The sequence below is a fragment of the Oryctolagus cuniculus genome, chromosome 9 (genome assembly GCF_051225735.1).
Source record: "Oryctolagus cuniculus isolate XC-2025 breed Fujian yellow rabbit chromosome 9, ASM5122573v1, whole genome shotgun sequence".
NCBI lineage: Eukaryota > Metazoa > Chordata > Mammalia > Lagomorpha > Leporidae > Oryctolagus > Oryctolagus cuniculus.
The window spans coordinates 110,044,125-110,065,792 of record NC_142875.1 but is presented as its reverse complement, the minus strand read 5'-3'; the positions used below and the strand labels follow the sequence as shown (position 1 = coordinate 110,065,792).

At 41.7% G+C, this 21,668-nt stretch overlaps 1 protein-coding gene across 2 annotated transcripts in view; it reads left to right on the top strand.

Moving 5' to 3' along the window:
* Positions 1 to 21,668, top strand: part of LRP6 (LDL receptor related protein 6) — a 178,183-nt gene that overhangs the window by 107,595 nt on the left and 48,920 nt on the right. For both annotated transcript variants that reach the window (XM_002712655.6, XM_089304601.1), the window contains 4 exons: positions 15,247 to 15,463; positions 15,962 to 16,251; positions 18,236 to 18,462; positions 21,400 to 21,584. In XM_002712655.6, coding sequence (XP_002712701.1) covers positions 15,247 to 15,463; positions 15,962 to 16,251; positions 18,236 to 18,462; positions 21,400 to 21,584 — 919 coding nt within the window. The remainder of the gene's footprint in view (positions 1 to 15,246; positions 15,464 to 15,961; positions 16,252 to 18,235; positions 18,463 to 21,399; positions 21,585 to 21,668) is intronic.

The window sequence follows — 21,668 nt, the reverse complement described above, 5'->3', positions numbered from 1 at the left end:
TTGACAGAATTAGCATATTTTGAATACTAGCTTTGTTGGGAGCAACCCAGACTGGACTGAGTTACTGGAATTAAGACTTATTCTATGCATCTGCTCTCCCACAATATGGCGCTGGGAGAGGAGGCAGCAGCTTCTACCCAGCTGCCTCTCACCAACTTGACAAGCTGCAGGACCTGCTCCTGATTGGAGGAGAGCAGCGTACTTGGCGTGTGGGCAGCCGAGTTAGGATTGGCGGAGGAGGACTATAAAGGAGGAGAGAGACGGCATGCACCAGGAGCATCTAAGGGGAACATCTGAAGGAACACCTGTGCAGCCCCCGAGAGAGCCGGCCGGCGGTGTGCCGCTCCCCTGCGGAAGTGGGGAAAGTGGCCAGGGGGAACCGCCCTTCCACGGAGGTGGAAGGGACGGTAGCCAACCCGGGAAGAACCAGCAGCAAACCCGGGGAGGGCCGAGCAGACAAAAGAACAGCGCAGGGTCCTGTGTCGTTCCTCCATGAAGACGGGGAGCGACAAGCTTTATTAAAAATAATATTGAATAATACTATTGGTAATAATAGCTAAATTTCCCTCAGCATTCATTTTCTCAATATACTTTGTTTCAGCTTTGCCTTTCTCCATTTTATATCTGAACTCTGCCCACAGTGCAGCAGCACCTGGTAGTTATAGATAAAAAGAGAGGTTTTCCTGTCTACTTTAAGGGCATGTAGATTCACTTTAAATCTTAGTGTAAGTTTCTCTAGTTTAGAGGATACACTAGCCATAGGTAGTTTTGTCCAGATCTAATTATACCTGGCACAACTTTGTTGGAAAACAGAAATGGAGATTACTAGACTCTTTAGTACCCAGAAATTTTGAATAAAGAGGGTATTATTGTGAATCCTGTGTGTTGAAAACTTGGCGCTTGGTGAATGTTCTGTTTTAGATTCTAAGCCTGAAACTTGAGGGCTGCATTTTCCCCTGCAGCTTCCTCTGTCTTATCAATACCTTAATAAGGAAGTTTGTTTCCCAAGTATTCAGATTTCTTTTTATAAAGGAATCTCTTTGTCTGGCATCTTTAGCCTTGGTGTTGTGAATGTCTGTTAAGACATACAAGGAGCTGTTTATGATTCTTTTTTCCCTACTGTTGGTTTCCAAGGTTAACTCCTCTTTAAGAAATTATAATAAAACAGTTATCTATTGTTGAGATAAAGTATTCTAATCATGATAAATTTTAGCAAGTACTTCCTTTAGAATCTGCATTTCATAACATTTAGTGTTTCTTAAAATTGGTTGTACTTTTAGTTTGAAAAATATTCAAGACAATGAGCTTTAATTCCTGTATCTTGGTGCATTTCTGCTAGTTTCTCACACAATATGTATGTGTGTGAATATGTATTTTCTCCCAGATCTTGATGACGTCTGATCACTATTGTGGACCTAGATTCATTGAGCAGTGAATGTGGTGCTGTGGTACATCTCACGATAATAAACTCATAAACTCCTTTTTGAAAGATGCCAGTTGATATTCAGTCCTAGCAGCATTATTATCTTGTTATAATCTACAACAGCCAAAATAGTACATCATCCAGTTTTATGCTCGGTTGTCTCATTATCCAGTCTACTTTGGCTCTAAAAATAAATTATTCCAAGCGTATAATGAGAGAAATGTGCTTGATGATGGGTGTAATCATGCCTTCTTGAACTGCCACAACAAATCCTAGAGCCCCACCAAACAAGGTGCTTTGCCTCAGTTAGGAGTTTTGATAGTTTTATCTATAAAGTTAGGATAATCTGATGCATGCTGGTACTTAGAAAGTATTTTATTGGCCAAGTTTAAACTTGTTTTTGAATCATTTTTTAAAAAAATGTACTGCTGTTAAATTTTTTCATCCCATTTTTTAAAAAAGAATTTATTTATTTATTTATTTTGAAACTCAGAATTACAGAGAGAGAGGGAGAGACAGAATCTTCCATCCACAGGTTCACTCTCCAGGTGCCGAAGGTGGCCAGGGCTGGGCCAGGCTGAAGCCAGGAGCCAAGAGCTTCATCTGGGTCTCCTTTGTGAATGCAGAGGCCCAAGGACTTTGGTCATCCTCCACTGCTTTCCCAGGCCGTTAGCAGGGAGCTGGATTGGAAGTGGAGTAGCCGGGCACCCAAATGGGATGCCAGCATTGAAGGTGACAACTTTATGTGCTACACAGCACTGGCCCCATACCACATTATTAGTATAAAATCATTTAATGTGTGTAGAGATAATTTTAATTTCAATGTGATTATTTTAAATGTACTTTATTCCTTTGGGTTTTGTACTTCAGAGTTAAAAGAGCACTGATTTTAGTGTTCTCTGTTTTCTTGAGAAGAGGGGCCAGGCTTTTAACAGTTTATAAAAAAGTCTCTAGTTGTTTAAGAGTGGTAATCTTTGGGGCTGGTGCTGTGGTGTGGCAGGTAAAGCTGCTGCCTGCAGTGCCAGCATCCCAGATGGGCACTGGTTCAAGTCCTGGCTGCTCCTCTTCTTATGCATCACTCTGCTATGGCCTGCGAAAGCAGTAGAAGGTGACCCAAGTCCCTGGGCACCTGTGCCCATATGGGAGACCTGAAAGAAGCTCCTGGCTCCTGGCTTCGGATTGGCCCAGGCCTGGCCGTTGCTGCCATTTGGGGAGTGAACCAGCAGATGAAAGACTTCTCTCTTTCTTTCTCTGCCTCTGCCTCTCTGTAACTCTGCCTTTCAAGTAAATAAATAATCTTAAAAAAAAAAAAAAAAAAAAGAGTGGCAACCTTTCTTTTTGTTGTTGATGAAACATTTTATAATATTGGGCCCTGACCTTAATTCTTTTGTTGATTAGTTGGGTGGCCTTAGACACTTCACGTTTCTCTAATCTTTGTATTTTACCCAGTAAAACCATTTGAAGCAACTACTCTTTAAGGTTCCTTTTGAGTTAGAACATATTCTGATGTTAATTCTACTAATTTTATATCTAAGAGTAACAACCAAGAATCCATTTTGCTTGAGGGAATTGCTGAAAGGAAACATATTGCAGATGACAAGAATATCTTTTGGTTTTCTTCCAACTTGTCCTTTAATGCTGTGCAGTTATTTCTAAACAAAGCTTGTTGGAAGTTCAAAATCTTTTATAAACTCAGTTTACCGAAACAACCTCTCCTGATAAGCTATGTTTAGTTTTGTATTGACCTGTAAACAAGCTTCTCCAATGCTAATACGGTTGGTAGATTTAAATTAATATTTAAAACTGTTTTTTTGATGCTCGCCAAACATACGACTTTTTCCCCCTGCTGGTAGAGTTCATATAAAATACTGTTTGCTAGAATCGATTGACCAACCGACCTACCAACCTACCTACCTACCTTCCTTCTTTCTTTCCTTCTTTCCTTCCCTCCCTCCCTTTTTTGTCTCTCTCTCTTTTTTTTAAAGATTTATTTATTTACTTGAAAGGGTTACAGAGTGAGGGGGAGAGATAGACAGATATCTTCCAACCACTTTTTCACTCTCCTGATGGCCAGAATGGCTGGGGCTGGGCGAGGCCAAAACCAGGAGCCAGGAGCTTCTTCTGGATCTCCCACGTGGATCTCATGGGTCCAAGCACCTAGACCATCTTCCACTGCTTTTCCCATGCCATTAGCATTGAAGCTGGTTCTGAAGGAGAGCAGCCAGGACACAAACCTGCTCCCATATGGGATGTCTGCATCTCAGGTGGTAGCTTTACCTGTTGTGCCACAGTGCTAGCTCCCAGGAGCTTATTTCTTTATATGTAAGAAACTATTATAGCTTTAAAGGGGTCAGAGAGATTTTATTTTTATTGTTTTTGGAAAGGTTAGAAAGGGTAGGTGGACAGATAATGGCAAGACCATAGATTCAGGACTTCATGGGAAGGAGTTTGCAAAGCATTGAGCAGTTAATAGTGATAGTATTTTAACTAGTTTTGATTTAAAGTCATCAACAACTACTTAAGGATTCTAATAGTTATTCCTAAAGTTACCCATAATGAACAAAAGATTCTCCTTCAGTTTTTTTCTACTTTGAGTGTGATCTGCAATTTAAAATTTTAGATTTAAAGTATATAATGCTGGCTCTATAATTTTCTTGTTGAACTCTTCACTCAGTGTAGTGTAATTTTTTTTTCTTGTTAGATTTTATCTGAAATAACTAAATCTCAGAGAAGGATTTGGAGTCCTTTTATTCTGCTCAAAATTTCAGTGCATCATATTGCTTTAAAATTTCACTTGCAATTTTGAGCTTCAGAAATCTTCTGGACTTTTATAAGTAGGGATCAAATTAGAGGCTTCACACAATTAATGCAACGTCTGCTCAGATTTATTTTGGTGTCTTTGGAGGGGTTGACTAATAATTTGGTGTTTTTATACTTGGTGAATATTTATAATACACTATTTTTACTGACTGTGATTCTTAGAACATGAAAAAAAAATCCCCATGTGCCAGACTCTCATATACCATTAGTCTGCAAATAGTAATAGTTTTCTCATAATAGACATTTTCCATAGACTTCAAAACATTTTTTTAAGGATTTATTTATTTATTTGAAAAAGTTACACAGAGAGAAGGAGAGGCAGAGAGAGAGAGGTCCTCCATCTGATGGTTCACTCCCCAGATGGCCACAACAGCCGGAGCTGTGCCGATCCGAACCCAGGAGCCAGGAGCTTCTTCCAGGTCTCCCACGTGGGTGCAAGGGCCCAAGGACTTTGAGCCATCTTGTACTGCCTTCCCAGGCCACATCAGAGAGCTGGGTCAGAAGTGGATAAGCTGGGACTAGAACTGGCGCCCATATGGATATCAGCCCTGCAGGCAGCGGCTTTACTGCGACACCACAACAGCACTGGCCCTGTACTTTATTCTTTATTGCATGTTATGAACCGGTGCCCATGTGGGATGCCAGCGCCTCAGGCCAAGGTGTTAACCCACTGCGCCACAGCACCAGCCCCTCAAAACATTTTTTTTAAGATTTATTTTATTTATTATTTGAAAGTCAGAGTTACGGGGGGTGGGGGGGAGGGAGGTCTGTCGGTCTTCCATCCGCTGGTTCACTCCCCAGATGGCTGCAATGGCTGGAGCTGTGCTGATCTGAATCCAGGAGCTTCTTCCAGGTCTCCCACATGGATGCAGGGGCCCAAGCACTTGGGCCATCTTTCACTGCTTTCGCAGGCTGTAGCAGAGAGCTGGAAATGAAGAGGAGCAGCCGGGACACAAATGGGTGTCCATGTGGGATGTTGGCGCCACAGGAGTAGGTTTAGCCCATTTTGTCACAGTGCCAGCCCCTTGTTTCCATTATTTTTAAAGCACTTTCTGGAACAGTGTGTTTCAGCCTCATCTTAGTTTTTTGTGCCGCACTCCTAGAATCGTTTTCTCTAAAGAGGCCTGGTTCTTTTTAATGAATAGTGTTTGAATTTTGTATTAGATGTAAGATGTACTCATTGGTACTGGAGTAGCTTGCCTTTTATTATTAAGACATTATAATTGATTTTTTTTTCTACTCAGATTCTACTCTTTTAGCCGAGCTTGAAAAGAATGAGAGGAAAAGAGGTGGTTTTCCATTGTTAACATGTTTGTGTTTTCCCCGGTAGAGTTTGTTTGAGGCCTAAAGACAGTGGGACTTTCAGAAGATCTTGTGACATAGTTGAGTGTAATTGACCAAGGTGATGTTACTGCTGTCAATCACAGTGATGATTTTATGTGGAAATCAGTGAACTACTTAGTGCTGTTACTATGTTTTACTTCTCTTCTTGTAATAAATTCACTTGTATGTACTCGGACATAATATGTGTTAAGCTAGGTTAAAGAACTTTGAATGTGGCACTAAAACTGCCCTTACTGCTTCCTTAAACAGGTGCACGGTATCCCTTTACTTTGCCTCCTGAGTCCAAAGGATTTCTCTTCACTTGTCACCTCAGTGAGATTTGGCATGATTGAAATGTTGTTTCTGTGGATATATATTCTGTTCTTTAAAACACCATTCTTGGGAATTTTTATTTTATGACTTACAAAGTTGTATCAGAGAAAGTACAATCCCCAGCTCCCAATCCTACTTGTCTCTCTTATTTATAAACTCTTAATTAACTGCTTGTTGAGATCTTGGCTGGAGCAATGAAAGTAGAACGGTTCATTTTGAATATAATTTGAGTTGCTCTTCTGAAACTCTGTAGTGTTCCCACTCCAGCTCTTTTTATGATAGGTGTTTGGTTGTCCTACTGTCATCTGTTCTGTGAACGTGTTCAGTCAAGTGAAGTTGCGTAGCAGCAATTTTGGTAGTAGACTGGCCACATTCCAAGATTTCATGGGTAATCCTGTCTTGACATTTAATGAGCTGATGAAACTGCTTGAACACTGGATGTGCCATCTAGAAGTTTCGCTATTACCTCTGCTTTGTGCCGATATTATGGTTAACCCACATCTATTTCCTGTTGTGGCCTCTGTTCTCAGTGTGGTTTGTGATACTTGGGAATGCCTCAGAATGTTAAACCCTATACCACAGTGTGGTTAAAGCAACTGTAACCACTGGAGACTCTGGTTTCAGATTTAAAGTTAGACTCAGAAGTGACAGAAGTCTAATGTCAGTTTAACTAATTAAAACACTCTGAGGTAGTACAGGGAAGCTCACTCTCAAGAGTTGCCAGATTTAATTAATGTTGGCTCCACTTTTAAAGCATAAGAGTAATCTTCAGGAATTACCTAAATTGGTTCATTTGTTCTGGGGTCAGAATATACAAACAAGCTTTTACCAGTATTTGTGTTATTTTAGACAAACAGGGCTTAAAACTATATTTATAGCCCTGGTAACTTGTCCAAAACTGTTGCTTATTGGAGATGAGAAATGTAATGGTGCTCTTCTTTGAGACAGAGCAGCGTGTTCTTGTTTTATGGTGGTCCTACTCAGTCGAAAGAGATTGTGTGGCTGGTATGAGAGACATATTCAGTGGAGAAGCCAATTTTCTAATAGGAGTGTGAACTCTGCAAAAGTAATTGAAGGCAACTGATTTCAAAAAGCAATCATTGGACTTTGTGTAAAGGAAAATATCTTTTCTTCAGATGGAAAGTCTCATAATCAGATTTTGTTTAAGCTGTTGATCATTAATCTCTTCAAAGGATTCTTATAATTGCTTTCTATATCATAGTAACAACAAAAATAACAGCATTTATTAACAGCAGCAGTTATTATTATTTAAGTGCTCTTGGACTTGGTTCTTATCTTCCTGGCCCTTCGTTTTTCTTTTAATTATAAAACATTTCAGACACATGGAAATTGGAGTGAAGATTATCATGACCCACCCAGCTTCATTCATTATCAGTTATGTGGCCAACCTAGAATGTAGACTGTCATAAGAGAAGAGCCAAGAAAATAGCAGAGATGGATTTTCTTATTCATATGACTATAAATATAGAATCAAGTCTTTGTCCTTGTTCTTAGAAATCCCACCTAGTGTTCTGAAATGTAACCTTGCAAATGCTGTGTAAAAAGAATATTCAGCTTTGCTTTACTTTACATTAGAGATAATTTAAACCCATAATAGGGGCAGGCATTTGGCCTATGGTTAAATTGCCAGTTGGGGATGCCTGCATCCCACAATGGAGTGCTTGGGTTCAAGTCCAGCTCTGCTTCTGATTCCAGGTTCCTGGTAATGTGCATCCTGAGAGGGCAGCAGGTGATGGCTCAAGTAGTGGGCTCCTCGCCACCCAGGTGTGAGACCTCGCTTTAGTTCCTGGCTCCTGTGTGTGGCCTGATCCAACCCCAGCTGATGCAGGCAATTTGGAGGAATGAACCAGTAGATTGGGAGCACTGTCTCTCTCAAATCAATAAAAACAAACAATAAAATTAAACTCATATTACAATTAGTATAGAGAAACTGGGAAGAAAGAAAAACCAAATGGAAGAAATCTGATTCTGGCTTTGCCGAGCTTGATGGGTCTAGGGCATGACTGAAAATAATAGGTATGGGAGGAGACAGTGAACTGAAAAAGATCCCAGTTAGTTTGTTTTTTTTTTTTTTTTTAGTCATCACTGTGATATTCTAGTTCTGCACAGTCTAATGTATAGTCACTAGCCAGATGTGGCTAATAGGCTAATCCTCTGCCTGCGGCGCCGGCACACCGGGTTCTAGTCCCGGTCGGGGTGCTGGATTCTGTCCCGGTTGCCCCTCTTCCAGGCCAGCTCTCTGCTGTGGCCCGGGAAGACAGTGGAGGATGGCCCAAGACCTTGGGCCCTGCACCCCATGGGAGACCAGGAGAAGTACCTGGCTCCTGCCATCGGATCAGCGTGGTGCACCGGCCACAGCGCCTCAGCCGCAGCAGCCATTGGAGGATGAACCAATGGCAAAAAGGAAGACCTTTCTCTCTGTCTCTCTCTCTCTCACTGTCCACTCTGCCTGTCAAAAAAAAAAGTGACTAGCATGAATTATATTTCTCAAATATGTTAAATACATATTAAGAAGACCTAGAGGCCGGCGCCGTGGCTCAATAGGCTGATCCTTCGCCTGTGGTGCTGACACCCCGGGTTCTAGTCCCAGTTGGGGCGCCGGATTCTGTCCCGGTTGCCCCTCTTCCAGGCCAGCTCTCTGCTGTGGCCCGGGAGTGCAGTGGAGGATGGCCCAAGTGCTTGGGCCCTGCACCCCATGGGAGACCAGGAGAAGCACCTGGCTCCTGCCTTTGGATCAGCGCGGTGCGCCAGCCGCAGAGGCCATTGGAGGGTGAACCAGTGGTAAAAGTACTTGATATATGCTTGGCTAAATAAGATAATATAGTATTAAAATTAATTTTACTGCCTTTTTTACTTAATAAAATCTAATTACTGAAAATTTAGGATTGACACATGTTGCTCACATGTGAGCATTTGCAGGAGGGTACTTAAAAAAGTTCATGGTGGGGCCGGTGCTATGACTCAGTAGGTTAATCCTCTGCCTGTGGTCCCTGTATCCCATGTGGGTGCCAGTTCTGGTCCTGGCTGCTCCACTTCCAATCCAGCTCCCTGCTGTTGTGCCTGGGAAAGCAGTAGACAATGGCCCAAGTCCTTGGGCCCTTGCACCCACGTGGGAGACCCAGAGGCGGCTCCTCGCTCCTGGCTTTGGATGGGCGCAGCTCTGGCTGTTGTGGCCATTTGGGGAGTGAACCAGGGAAGGAAGACCTTTCTCTCTGTCTCTCCCTCTCACTGTCTGTAACTCTACCTCTCAAAATAAAATCTTAAAAAAAAAAAAAAAAAAAGTTTATGGGATGTATGTGTTGACCTAGCGGTTAAGAGCCTACATCTCACATTGTAGCCACTAAGTTTGATTGCCTACTCTGGCTCCTGACTCTTCCTGCTATTGCAAACTCTGGGATATAGTGGTGATGTCTCAAATAATTGGATTTCTGCCACTCATGAGTCTCAGCTTCATTCTGTCTTACCTGTCTCTCTTCTGAGACTCAAAGAAAGGGTAATAGGGGCTGGCATTTGTGACATAGTAGGTTTAGTTGCCGCCTACAACCCTGTCATCCCATATGATTGCCAGTTCAAATCCCCAGCTGTTCCACTTTCCCTGCTAATGCACCTGGGAAAGCAGTGGAAGATGGCCCAAGTGCTTGGGCCCCTGCACCCACGTGGGAGGCCTGAATGAAGGAAGTTCTAGGCACTTAGGCCATCCTCCACTGCCTTCCCAGGCCACAGCAGAGAGCTGGACTGGAAGAGGAGCAACCAAGGACAGAATCAGGCACCCCAACCGGGACTAGAACCCGGGGTGCCGGCGCCGCAGGCGGAGGATTAGCCAAGTGAGCCACGGTGCTGGCCAGTTTTTGCTTTTAAAGTTAGTGAACAAGAAGTAGCTGGAAAGGGCTAATGCTGGTCTGTGGGTAAAACAACCCATATTTAATTGTGGCTTTTCAGAAACTGAATTTGAGTTCCTGGCCACTGCTACTCTCAAGACCTTCTTAAGAGTGCCATTACTGTTTGTTGTTTCACCAGATGTCGTGAAGAACTTTTTTAAAAAAATATGTCCTTTGCACCCTTTCTTCTTCCTGAGGCCCTTGTTTGTATGATCCAAACCCCAGTTTTGTCAAGGGACTGGAGTGAAGGTGAGCAAAGCATTTCTGATGTACAGCCCTTTATCTGTAAATCTGAAATCCAGACAACTCCGAAAGCCCAGCATCTTTTTAGTCAGTTGAAAAACCTGTCATGCGCAGTGTCAGGCTCTTTGTGATCATTATTTATTCCACCTTGTGGGAATACTTGCATGTTCCCTTGCAGGAATATTGATGTGTTTGGCAATGAGGTGCTGCCCTGAACCCAAATAGAGGTGTTGTGCAATGAGTGTTGTGTTAGCTTTTATGAATATCCAAAACAGTTTGTGCCCTGAAATGTGACTGGTCCCAACACTTTCAGATAAGGAATTTTGGACTTCTGTAAAGGCTGAAGCCAGGAGCCAGGAGATTCTCCCAGGTCTCCCACATGAGTGTAGGGGCCCAAGGACTTGCAGCATCTTCCGCTACTTTTCCAAACCATTAGCAGGGGGCTGGATTGGAAGTGGAGTAGCCGGGACTCGAACCAGCAGCACCCATATGGGATGCCAGCATTGCAGATGGTGGCCTAACCCTCTGCACCTCAGCACCGGCTCCTGTAGTTGCTGGAATCTAATACAAGCCATGGGATGGTAATCTGCCTGATGCATTCTCCACGGAGTCCCTTTTTGTATTCTTCCTGCCTCAATCTGAGCACAAACCCTTGAGTCTGTGCCTTAATGTGTTCTCTCTTTTATTCTGGAAAATGCTTCTTTCTTTCTTGTGGTCAGCATTCTAATTCTTCAAGATGGATTTCAGCTACTTTCTCTGGAGGCTTTCCCAGTTACCTATAGTCTGGAGAGGGTATGTGGTTTCACTTCCCCAACTAGATTGTGATACCTTAGTCCTGTTGTGAGAGTCTTAGCATTTGTCATGTCATCCATAATGACTTGCATTCATTAGATGGTTATTAATGTTTGATTTTGGACAGCAATGGAATGAGGATTTGGTAGAGCAGCAAAAGTATACTCTAGTCAGATTCACAAACTGTTACTTTCTGTTTACTATTTTGGTTATTTTAGATTTAAATAACAAAAGCAAACAATAAAATGAGGGTAGGAAATGAGAGTAAGGCTGTAGCTTTTTAGTTTTTACTGGTTGCCAGGAGACAGGTAGAAACAGTTGTGAATCATTTTTTTTTTTCTTTTCAGTTTAACAGTATGTGGTTGTTTTGTACTTCTATTTCCACATATTCTTTTCTGTTTACATATTGATTTTTTATTTTGAGGTACCACATTCTAACAACTTAATATGACCATTTAGCTATTTATATTTAGAGACTAATATGCCTTAATAAAATAATTTTAGATGGCAGGAATCAGCATCACTGAGCACCTACTGTGCTATTAGTTTAACATTATTTTACTTCATCGTCACATGATCCCATGATATTATTGTCTGTTTCCCTGTTTTACACATGGGAAACTGCTCTGAAAAATCATGCAGTGAGTGATGGAGCTTAAATTTGGAATACAAATTTATTTCCGTCACAATATTATTTGCTGATCATGAGAAATTTTCAGAGTAGAAGAGTGAAGGTTAACTGCTAAATAGAAGATGCAGAATTGTGTGAACCCAGATGTTTTGGAATTGTTCTTTTTTTTTTTTTAAGAGCTATTTATTTTATTTGAAAATCAGAGTTATACACAGAGAGGAGAGGCAGAGAGAGAGAGAGGTGTTTTCCATCCGATGGTTCATTCCCCAATTGGCCACAATGGTCAGAGCTGTGCTGACTCAAAGCCAGGAGCCAGGAGCTTCTTCCAGTCTTCCCACGTGGGTGCAGGGGCCCAAGGACTTGGGCCATGTTCTACTGCTTTCCCAGGCCACAGCAGAGAGCTGGATCAGAAGTGGAGCAGCCGAGCTGAAATCGGACAAGACCCCCTGAAATTTACCCTGAAATGTGGCCCCTTAAAGTTCCCTAGAAATGCTATCCAGGGTGCCACATGCGCTACTGGAATTTGGGGTGCCTTACGATTTCACCACGGGCTTATTACTAAATCCTCAATATTAATAAGCCCTAGAGGGTTCTTGCCTAATATTTAGAGAAGAATTCTAAATACTGGCACAGATAAACGAGGCAGCATGGTACATTTTAAGCTTTTATTTAGTGAGAAAGATGCATAGGAAAGTGAGAGCTTTATTTAGGGGAGAGAGGTGAATAGGAGTTATACCAAGCACCAGGAACCAGCCATGTGGATGAGCATCTAGGCCAGGAAGCCTAGAGCACATGGCCATGTGCCCTGGAGGCACAGAGCTATAGCAAACCCTGTCCTGGCAAGAGGCCAGGGAAGAAGAGCAGGCCGGGCCACACCGTGGCCCAGCTTTTAACCCATTGCCAAAGGGGAGTGGTTAATTAACCTGATTGGCTGGTGGGCACCCAGGTGTGGCCAGGTAGGGGATGAGGCCACACAGGGGCATGGCAAAGGCATCAGGTAGGGGCATGAGGCCACATAGGGGTGTGGTGAAGGCGTGGTCTTCCAGTTCACAAATCTGATCAATTTTATTTCACCCGCTGTGCCACAGCGCAGGCCCAGACAACTGGGGTTTTTAGTATGCCTCAACATCCTGCATCTCAAATTGTGGTCACTGATATTTTAAAATGTAAATTCCCAATCTTTGTCTAGAGATGATGACAATGATGGTGATCATTTAGATTTGTTTTTCTCCTTTTTAACCTAAGTAGGACTTTTCTGTGATCCATAGTCCTGCTCTCTAGTAGGTGGTTTTTATGCAGAAGGGGAACACTGAACCCTGTAGTCTGAAAAAGCAAAGCTTTAACGTAAACACTTTAAACATGCAAGGTTAAAAGAGAGCAAAAAGTTTTGTAGGAGATAGGTACAGAATAGAAAGGGATACTCTTGCTTTGCCTTATTTATGATAGATATATTCATTTCATGTCAGCCCCATTGAAAATCAGTTAGCAAACATGGGAGTATTGAATTCCTTACAAACCTCTTTGATAGGAACTGTGGAAGACACATTGTAAACAGGTGACTTGATGGTCCTGTTACTCCAGGGCCTGTGTTCTAGTTTCTAGTTAGCTATATAAGCAGATAATTGGCCCTCCTTCATGGCTTTGTTGTCTTACTCCTCAGCACTGTTTTGGTATTTGACCCAAAGTCATTTTAAGACGTAACATGGATATCATAAAATGTTATTAGGAATGGTCTATTGCAAGAAAATATAAATGTAGTAAACCTAAACCTCAAATTAAGGAGAAGTTACTAACTTACTTAATATAGGACTTGGAGTAATATTTAGTTTTTTTTGTTTGTTTTAACTATTTCTGACTGTAAGACAAAGCATTCTATTTAATTAGAAATGTATACAATTGGCCTTGTATCTGAGATTGATAAATGAAGATTAGACATGTAATCTGTCATCCATCAGATGTTTATCAAGTATTTATTGGTATTTGCAAATGAAAATACAAGGAGTTAGCACAGTTTAGGTCCTTCTGTTTTCAAATGCTTGGTTTGTCCTTAAAATCATGGGGCGTGAGATAAAATAATGTTTGGTTGTCATTTCATCACAGTGTTGACTTATTTGGAATACTTCTTACTGATCTTATGGGTAAAGAAATTAATAGTTTCATGTCAGATTACATCTGACACCTTTTTTAGATGGCTAAGGGTCAGGTTTTGTTTGCATGTATATGTTTTTAGCACTTTTGAAGGCTCATTTGTCTTGTACACAAGACATTTTGAATGGTAGAAGTGCCCTTTGTTGGGGACTTGAACTCTCTCTTAGAACACAACAGTGCGTGTTGCTACAATGTGAGTGTCAGAATTCAGTAATGTTGCTTTGGAGTAATTGGGAAGGGTAGGTACATCCTTATTTTCTGAAGCATAGTTACAGAAAGGATTTAGTAAACTGCAGATACTTTGTGATTATAACTTCAGGGGAGTGAGGGGTTTAATGAGAGCACTTTTATCTGTTTGTTGTTGTTGCTCCAGTAAGAATGAAAAAGTATGCTAAGTGGAAGGGGTCCCAAAACAGGTGTTAACTCTGAAAACAAGATGCATGACTTTATAGGAATCTTGCTTTTCTTAAATATTAAAAAGGTATACTTTGCAGGATAAAATACATTATAAAACAAAATATGTGGCCGGCACCCGCGGCTCACTAGGCTAATCCTCTGCCTTGGGGCACCAGCACACCGGGTTCTAGTCCCGGTCAGGGCACCGGATTCTGTCCCGGTTGCCCCTCTTCCAGGCCAGCTCTCTGCTGTGGCCAGGGAGTGCAGTGGAGGATGGCCCAAGTGCTTGGGCCCTGCACCCCATGGGAGACCAGGATAAGCACCCCGGCTCCTGCCTTCGGATCGGCACAGTGCGCCGGCCGCACCAGCTGCGGCGGCCATTGGAAGGTGAACCAACGGCAAAGGAAGACCTTTCTCTCTGTCTCTCTCTCTCTCTCACTGTCCACTCTGCCTGTCAAAAACAAACAAACAAACAAAATATGTGATATGTGTGTGAAGATATAATTTGAAAACAGATGTACAAGAAAGGTGAAGTTAGTGTATTTTTAATTTTGACAGTTATTTAAGAGAAGGGTTTCATCCTAAATCTAAAGTTGCCAGAATTTTTAGAAGGACGAGTAATAGTTGGAGGAAAGATCAAATAGTTATTTGAGCTTACGTTGAATATTTGAAATCATTCTCATTAAATCATCGTGTTACAGGCTGGCGCCACGGCTCAGTAGGCTAATCCTCTGCCTGCGGTGCTGGCACCCCGGGTTCTAGTCCCGGTTGGGGTGCCGGATTCTGTCTTGGTTGCTCTTCTTCCAGTCTAGCTCTCTGCTGTGGCCCGAGAGTGCAGTGGAGAATGGCCCAAGTGCTTGGGCCCTGCACCCCATGGGAGACCAGGAGAAGCACCTGGCTCCTGGCTTCAGATCGGTGCGCCGGCTGTAGCGACCATTGGGGGGTGAACCAACGGCAAAGGAAGACCTTTCTCTCTGTCTCTGTCTCTCACTGTCCACTCTGCCCGTTAAAAAAGAAAAAAAAAAAAAAAAGAAAAAGAGCGAAAGTACCTAAGGGTACTTTCAAAAATATTTTTAAAAAATTATCGTGTTATAATTTTGTGAAAACATTGTTATAAGAATATCTTAGATGCCTCTTGGGTTTTAATGTAACAGGCAATAGATTCATCATTTTCACATACCCTGAAAGGAAAAGTACATACCTCATCCTTCTCTCTGTCTCTGAACTTAAACTTGAAGGTTATGAATACCGATGGCACTGGAAGACGAGTACTGGTGGAAGACAAGATTCCTCACATATTTGGATTCACTCTGTTGGGTGACTACGTTTACTGGACTGACTGGCAACGACGTAGCATCGAAAGAGTACACAAGCGAAGTGCAGAGAGGGAAATCATCATAGATCAGCTGCCTGACCTCATGGGCCTGAAGGCCACGAATGTTCATCGAATCATTGGTAAGTGATTCCAGAATTTACTTAGAAGTAGAGACCAGGAATGAGAGAAGGAGATGGTAGCTGTAAATCAACAGTGTAAGTTGTGAATGTTGTGATATAAGACAATAGAGAATTTCTGTTTAAACCTCTCCCCCTTTGTTATCAGAAGGGGATCTTCTAAATGCTGACTTCAAACTCTGGCTTCAACAGCTGGAATGGCTACAAATAGATACATAGACACTTGAATGCTGTCATCAAAAAATTAATTCTATATATGAATAATGCAATTTATTTTAAAGCATTCTAAGGGTAAAAAAGCAAGTGTTTCATTGTACTTTCACTCTCGACTAATCTTAATATTGCTTGATTTTGAGATTAGAATTGAAACTCCAGATTGAAAGCAGATGCATACAATCATAGGTCTTTGTGAACCAGATACCTAACTAATTTTCAAGTGAAAATGTTGGTTTTTGTCAGTGTTGGTGCTTTTGTGCCCCTCATCACTCCCTTCTCTTTTAGGATCGAACCCTTGTGCTGAGGAAAATGGGGGCTGTAGCCATCTTTGCCTGTATAGACCTCAGGGCCTTCGCTGTGCCTGCCCCATTGGCTTTGAGCTCATCAGTGACATGAAGACCTGCATTGTCCCAGAGGCTTTTCTTTTGTTTTCACGGAGAGCCGATATCAGACGGATTTCTTTGGAAACAAATAATAATAATGTGGCCATTCCACTCACTGGCGTCAAAGAAGCTTCTGCTTTGGATTTTGATGTGACAGACAATCGAATTTACTGGACTGATATATCACTCAAGGTTAGCGAAAGAATGAGTGACTAAAAAGAGGACTTCTAAAGTGTCTGAATCTTTGTACTGTGACCAATCTCCCTCATTGCTTGCTAGGTAGAGTTCAGCAGAAACCCTTTTTTAACTTTTTTAAGGAGTGACGAGAAAGGCCCATTCAGTATTTCGTTAGGTACCTTTTAATGCAAGATATTTTGCTAGTGTTCTAAATCTGCAAGAAATAACCTCCCTCTAGTTTGTTCCACATGAAGATGATGAGTGATGTTTTCTGTAATTAGCTGAGTAAATAGTAGTATGCTTCACATAAAACAGCTTATAGAGGCTTGGCTCTTGACTTATTTGAAACAGAATTTTGGAGCCTGACTGAGGTTGTTAATGCCAGTTATCAGGGCAGGCGTTGTGGTACTGTGGGTTAAGCTGCTGCTTGGGACATCAGCATCCCATGTGACATGCTCATTTGAGTCCTGGCTACTATGCTTCTGATGCAACTTCTGCCAGTGTGCCTGGGAAGCAGCACATGATGGCCCAAATTCTTGGGTTTCTGCCACCCACTGGGAGGCCAGCATTGAGTTTCTAGCTCCTGGCTTTAGTGTGGTCCATCCCTGGCTAGCTGTTTTTTGTTTTGTTTTGCATAGTTTTTAAAGATTTATTTATTTATTTGAAAGAGTTAGAGACAGACTGACAGACAGAAATCTTTGATCTGCTGGTTCACTCCCCAAATGGCCACAATAGCCGGAGCTGGACCTGTCCAAAGGCAAGAGCTAGAAGCTTCTTCTAGGTCTCCTTTATTTGTGCAGGGGCCCAAGGAGTTGGGCCATCTTCTGCTGCTTCCTCAGGCCATTAGCAGGGAGCTGGATTGGAAGTGGAGCAGCCAGGATTTGAACCGGCACCCATATGGGATGCTGATGCCTCAGGCAGTGGCTTTACCCACTATACCACAGCTCTAGCCCCCTGGCTGGCTGCTGCAGGCACTGGGGGAGTGAACCAAAGGATGGAAGGTCTCTCTTTTCTCCTCCTCTCCCTCTTTCACTGTCACTCTCCCTTTCAAATAAATAAACACATTATTTTTTAAAAGAAAAGACCACTTTAAAATGATAGTGTATCTTTATTTTCTTCTTTCTAAAATAAATATTGAAAAACATACAAGGATAGAGGGGGAAGTTCCTGACCAGAGAATCTGGAGAATATCTCTTCTTCTTCTGCAGTGATTCGGGCTTGGTTTGGATAATGTACATAAACTTTTATCTAATATGCAAAAGCATGGGCGTAGGACCCACAGAGAGTTGGATTCTAGTCATATTTAGTAAATTTTATTGAGCAAGTGAATAAATGAAGTACATAAGTAAATCTTGGCTTTTACTGGGGGGCCTTCTAAGTTCCTTCATTCTGCAGCTGAGGTGCTGCCGGTCTTGGAGGGCTGTTGAGCGTATTAGGTGAGAAAATCTGTGGGCACAGAGTACTTATCCCGTGTTCAACAGGAAGTAGCATCTGTTATAAATAGCTTAAAATGTGGTGGTTTCAAATTCTTTGGAATGCAAAGCTTTAGTGGTACTAATGGATAGTAATGGCTATTCCGATTTATAAGGTTATTTAGAGTTTCTCGGATTGAATCAATGACTTGGCATACTCACATACTTTGGAAAGCTGACTACCAGTAAAGAGTCTACAGCATTCTGGTCAGATCTTTTGCACTTGATTACTGCTAAAAGAAGAATTAAAAGAAGAATCACTCTGTTACCTTTTTTTTTTTTTTTTTTGAAGAATTGATTTTTGGTTCTTAACAGTTTCAACTGAATTGACAATAAAATTTGAGATCACAGTTGTGTTTAGTAGAGATTAGTATATTTATGTATGCATATAAATTTTGTCAACGTTGTTAAGAGACATTGGTGCTTATGAACTATCCTGTTCCCAACAGAAAGCAGTTCAGACCTTGTTTCTGAATTGTGCTCGATTCGTAAGCCATGTGACTGACTTGTTCATTTTATTTTTGCAGACCATCAGCAGAGCCTTCATGAATGGCAGTGCACTGGAACATGTGGTAGAATTCGGCTTGGACTATCCAGAAGGCATGGCTGTGGACTGGCTAGGGAAGAACTTGTACTGGGCAGACACAGGAACAAATCGAATTGAGGTGTCAAAGTTGGATGGGCAACATCGACAGGTTTTGGTGTGGAAAGATCTAGATAGCCCCAGAGCTCTAGCATTGGACCCTGCTGAAGGGTAAATAATAGCTTTATGTATTGTCCTTTACAGCTTCATTGCCCATTTTGAGGAACATGGCCTAGTTACGGATTATATTCTTTTTTTTATTTATTTTTTATTTTTTAAAAATTTTTTGACAGGCAGAGTGGACAGTGAGAGAGAGAGACAGAGAGAAAGGTCTTCCTTTTGCCGTTGGGTCACCCTCCAATGGCCGCCGCGGCCGGCCCGCTGCAGCCGGAGCACCGCGCTGATCCGATGGCAGGAGCCAGGAGCCAGGTGCTTTTCCTGGTCTCCCATGGGGTGCAGGGCCCAAGCACTTGGACCATCCTCCACTGCACTCCCTGGCCACAGCAGAGAGCTGGCCTGGAAGAGGGGCATCCAGGACAGAATCCGGCGCCCGGACCGGGACTAGAACCCTGTGTGCCGGTGCTGCAAGGTGGAGGATTAGCCTAGTGAGCCGTGGCGCCATCCTGGATTATATTCTTGAGATCTATAAATAATGCATGTGGATTTGACAACAAAATAACAGATAGGCTATATTTGAAACTATTGAGATTTTACTGGTTTAGAATGAGGAATTATGAGCTCGATTTTGCTTTTGTCATTATTAACGCTGGGTGAAGAAAATGAAATGAATTAATAAATACTGTTGATTAGTGTTTATATACTAAGTGAGTGGCCTTTTTTGAGGTATTTGCAGCCTATATTTGCTTATAGCCTCTCCCCCCGTTACACTAGATTGTAAACCTGCTGTACTAAACCCACTGAAACTGTTTGTGGGCTAAGGGTCACTATTGCGGTCCACTCTTATCTGCATTTTTGCTTTGCATATTTTTAGTTACCCTGGTTGATCAGATAACTAAATGTTAAGTGAGAAATTCCAGAGATAAACAGTTCATACATTTTAAATAACTTTTGTTATAGTATATTGTAATTATTCTATTTATTATTGTTAATCTCCTGTGTCTAATTTGTAAATTGAAATTTATCATGGATATGTATGTATAGAAAAAATGTATTATCTATAGATTTGGTACTATCTGTGGTTTCAGGTACCAGTGGGAGCCTTGAATGGATCCCCTGTGAATAAGAGGTAGACTACTATTTGTTAAAAACCCTCCAGGTTAGAGTATTAATTTAAAGAGGACAGTTATAAACTTGGAGAAACCTGGGTATTATGATACAGACTGAACTGTTTGTTTACAACATGATGTGTTTTTCAAGGGTAGATGATCCTTCTTAGAAGAGTCAGCAAACTAAATAGCTGGCCATGAAACCAAAATTTAATGAAAAATTCCTTTTTTAAAAGAAACCAACAGTATGCACATTTAAATATGTGTAATTACTGTATCCATAATTAAAAATACTTTCTCTGACACCACCACATTAATTCCCTGATGTGCTAGTTACTCATTTAGTTCCAGGCCCACATCAGAGCCACTGCTGACATACTGTGGTGGGAATGTGGTGATCTTTGCTCTCAGTATTAGTTGCCGGGCAGATACACTTAATAGTGGGGACTGCGGGCTCCAGTGCAGGTTGCTGATGGCAAGTGTGAAATTTCCCTCACGCTTGTTTGCTCTGTGGCTCTTGGGTTGTGCTTTTGCCTGTCAACTGACAAGTGCAAATGCAAACAAAGCCTAGGACAACTTTAATTTTCAGAAAAGCATGTTCATACACTGCTACCAAGTCGAATCCCAGGTGACAGGCTGATGAGAGTGTGTCTGTCCACAGGTGTTTCATGAGAGCTGGCATGTGGTGTACTTTCCCAGTGCCAGTATTCAGAGTGTCTCAACAACTAGCCCCTTACTAGTTTAGTGGAAAGGGCATTTGGTTAAGGTCTGCCATGTAACTGACTTGAAAACACAAGGCATTCATACTTCTTACAGGGCTTTGGCATCCTCATCTATGAAATGCCTATGCTGAACGATTGCTCTAAAATTAGAGGGAACTGAAAAAAGTAAAATATAAGCAAAAGAACTTTCTAAATTTCACAGGGATTATAGTAGTCAACATTCATTCCTTCAAGGGGTGACTCATTGGTTGTCTTTATGTAGCATTTTCCTTTAGACTTGGGATCAAATATGTTGTCAAGCTTTGCTTTTTTTAAAAGATTTACTTATTTTACTTGAAAGTCAGTTATACAGAGAGAGAAGGAGAGGCAGAGAGAGAGAGGTCTTCCATTCACTGGTTCACTCCCCAGTTGGCTGCAGTGGCCAGAGCTGTGCTGATCCGAAGCCAGGAGCCAGAAGCTTCTTCCGGGTCTCCCACTCTGGTGCAGGTGCCCAAGGACTTGGGCCATCTTCTGCTGCTTTTCCAGGCCATAGCAGAGAGCTGGATCAGAAGAGGAGCAGCTGGGACTCGAACTACCGCCCATATGGGATGCTTGCACTGCAGGTCGCAGCATTACCCACTAAGCCACAGTGCCAACCCGAAGCTTTGCTTTTCACTTCATTTAAAGACATTATTCATGTTTGCATTTGATGTACTACTGCAGCTTTGGGGGAAACTTGATTATACAAGTTGAAAATTAGTTCAGCTTTTAAAAACTTAAGCTTCTTGTATTCAGAAATGCATAAGATATTTTATTTAGAGGTGAACCGGATTCTTAAAACTAAAGCTTTAATCCTTTGCTGTTTTCTTAAATATTAGTTTTATAAATGCCAGTGCTGCAAAAAAGAAACCATTGGTTTATTTCCAATTCCTAGGTCTGGATGGAACAAATTCACTGGAAAGACTGAGGAAAGCTGACTCACTTCCCTTTTTGGATGTGAGAAAAAGATACTTAGTTGAAGGTGCCAAAATAATTAAAAGAATTGTAGCCATGACTTTGTTTTACCCATTTCCTTGATTTACCATGTATTTTCTTTGTTTTTCCTCTAGCTAATGTCTATGAATATGGCCCTTTCTTCTAGGTATTCAAAAGTGAAATATTAAATATTGTTTTCCTTTTAGATTTATGTATTGGACTGAATGGGGTGGAAAACCCAAGATAGACAGAGCTGCTATGGATGGAAGTGAACGTACTACATTAGTTCCCAATGTGGGGCGGGCAAATGGCCTAACTATTGATTATGCCAAAAGGAGGCTTTATTGGACAGACCTGGATACCAACTTAATAGAATCTTCAAATATGCTTGGTAAGCTTTATTATTTTTTATTCAGCTGCAGAATATTTTCTTTATGCAAAAATCAGTGGCTACTATTCAGTGTTGGCTAGATAC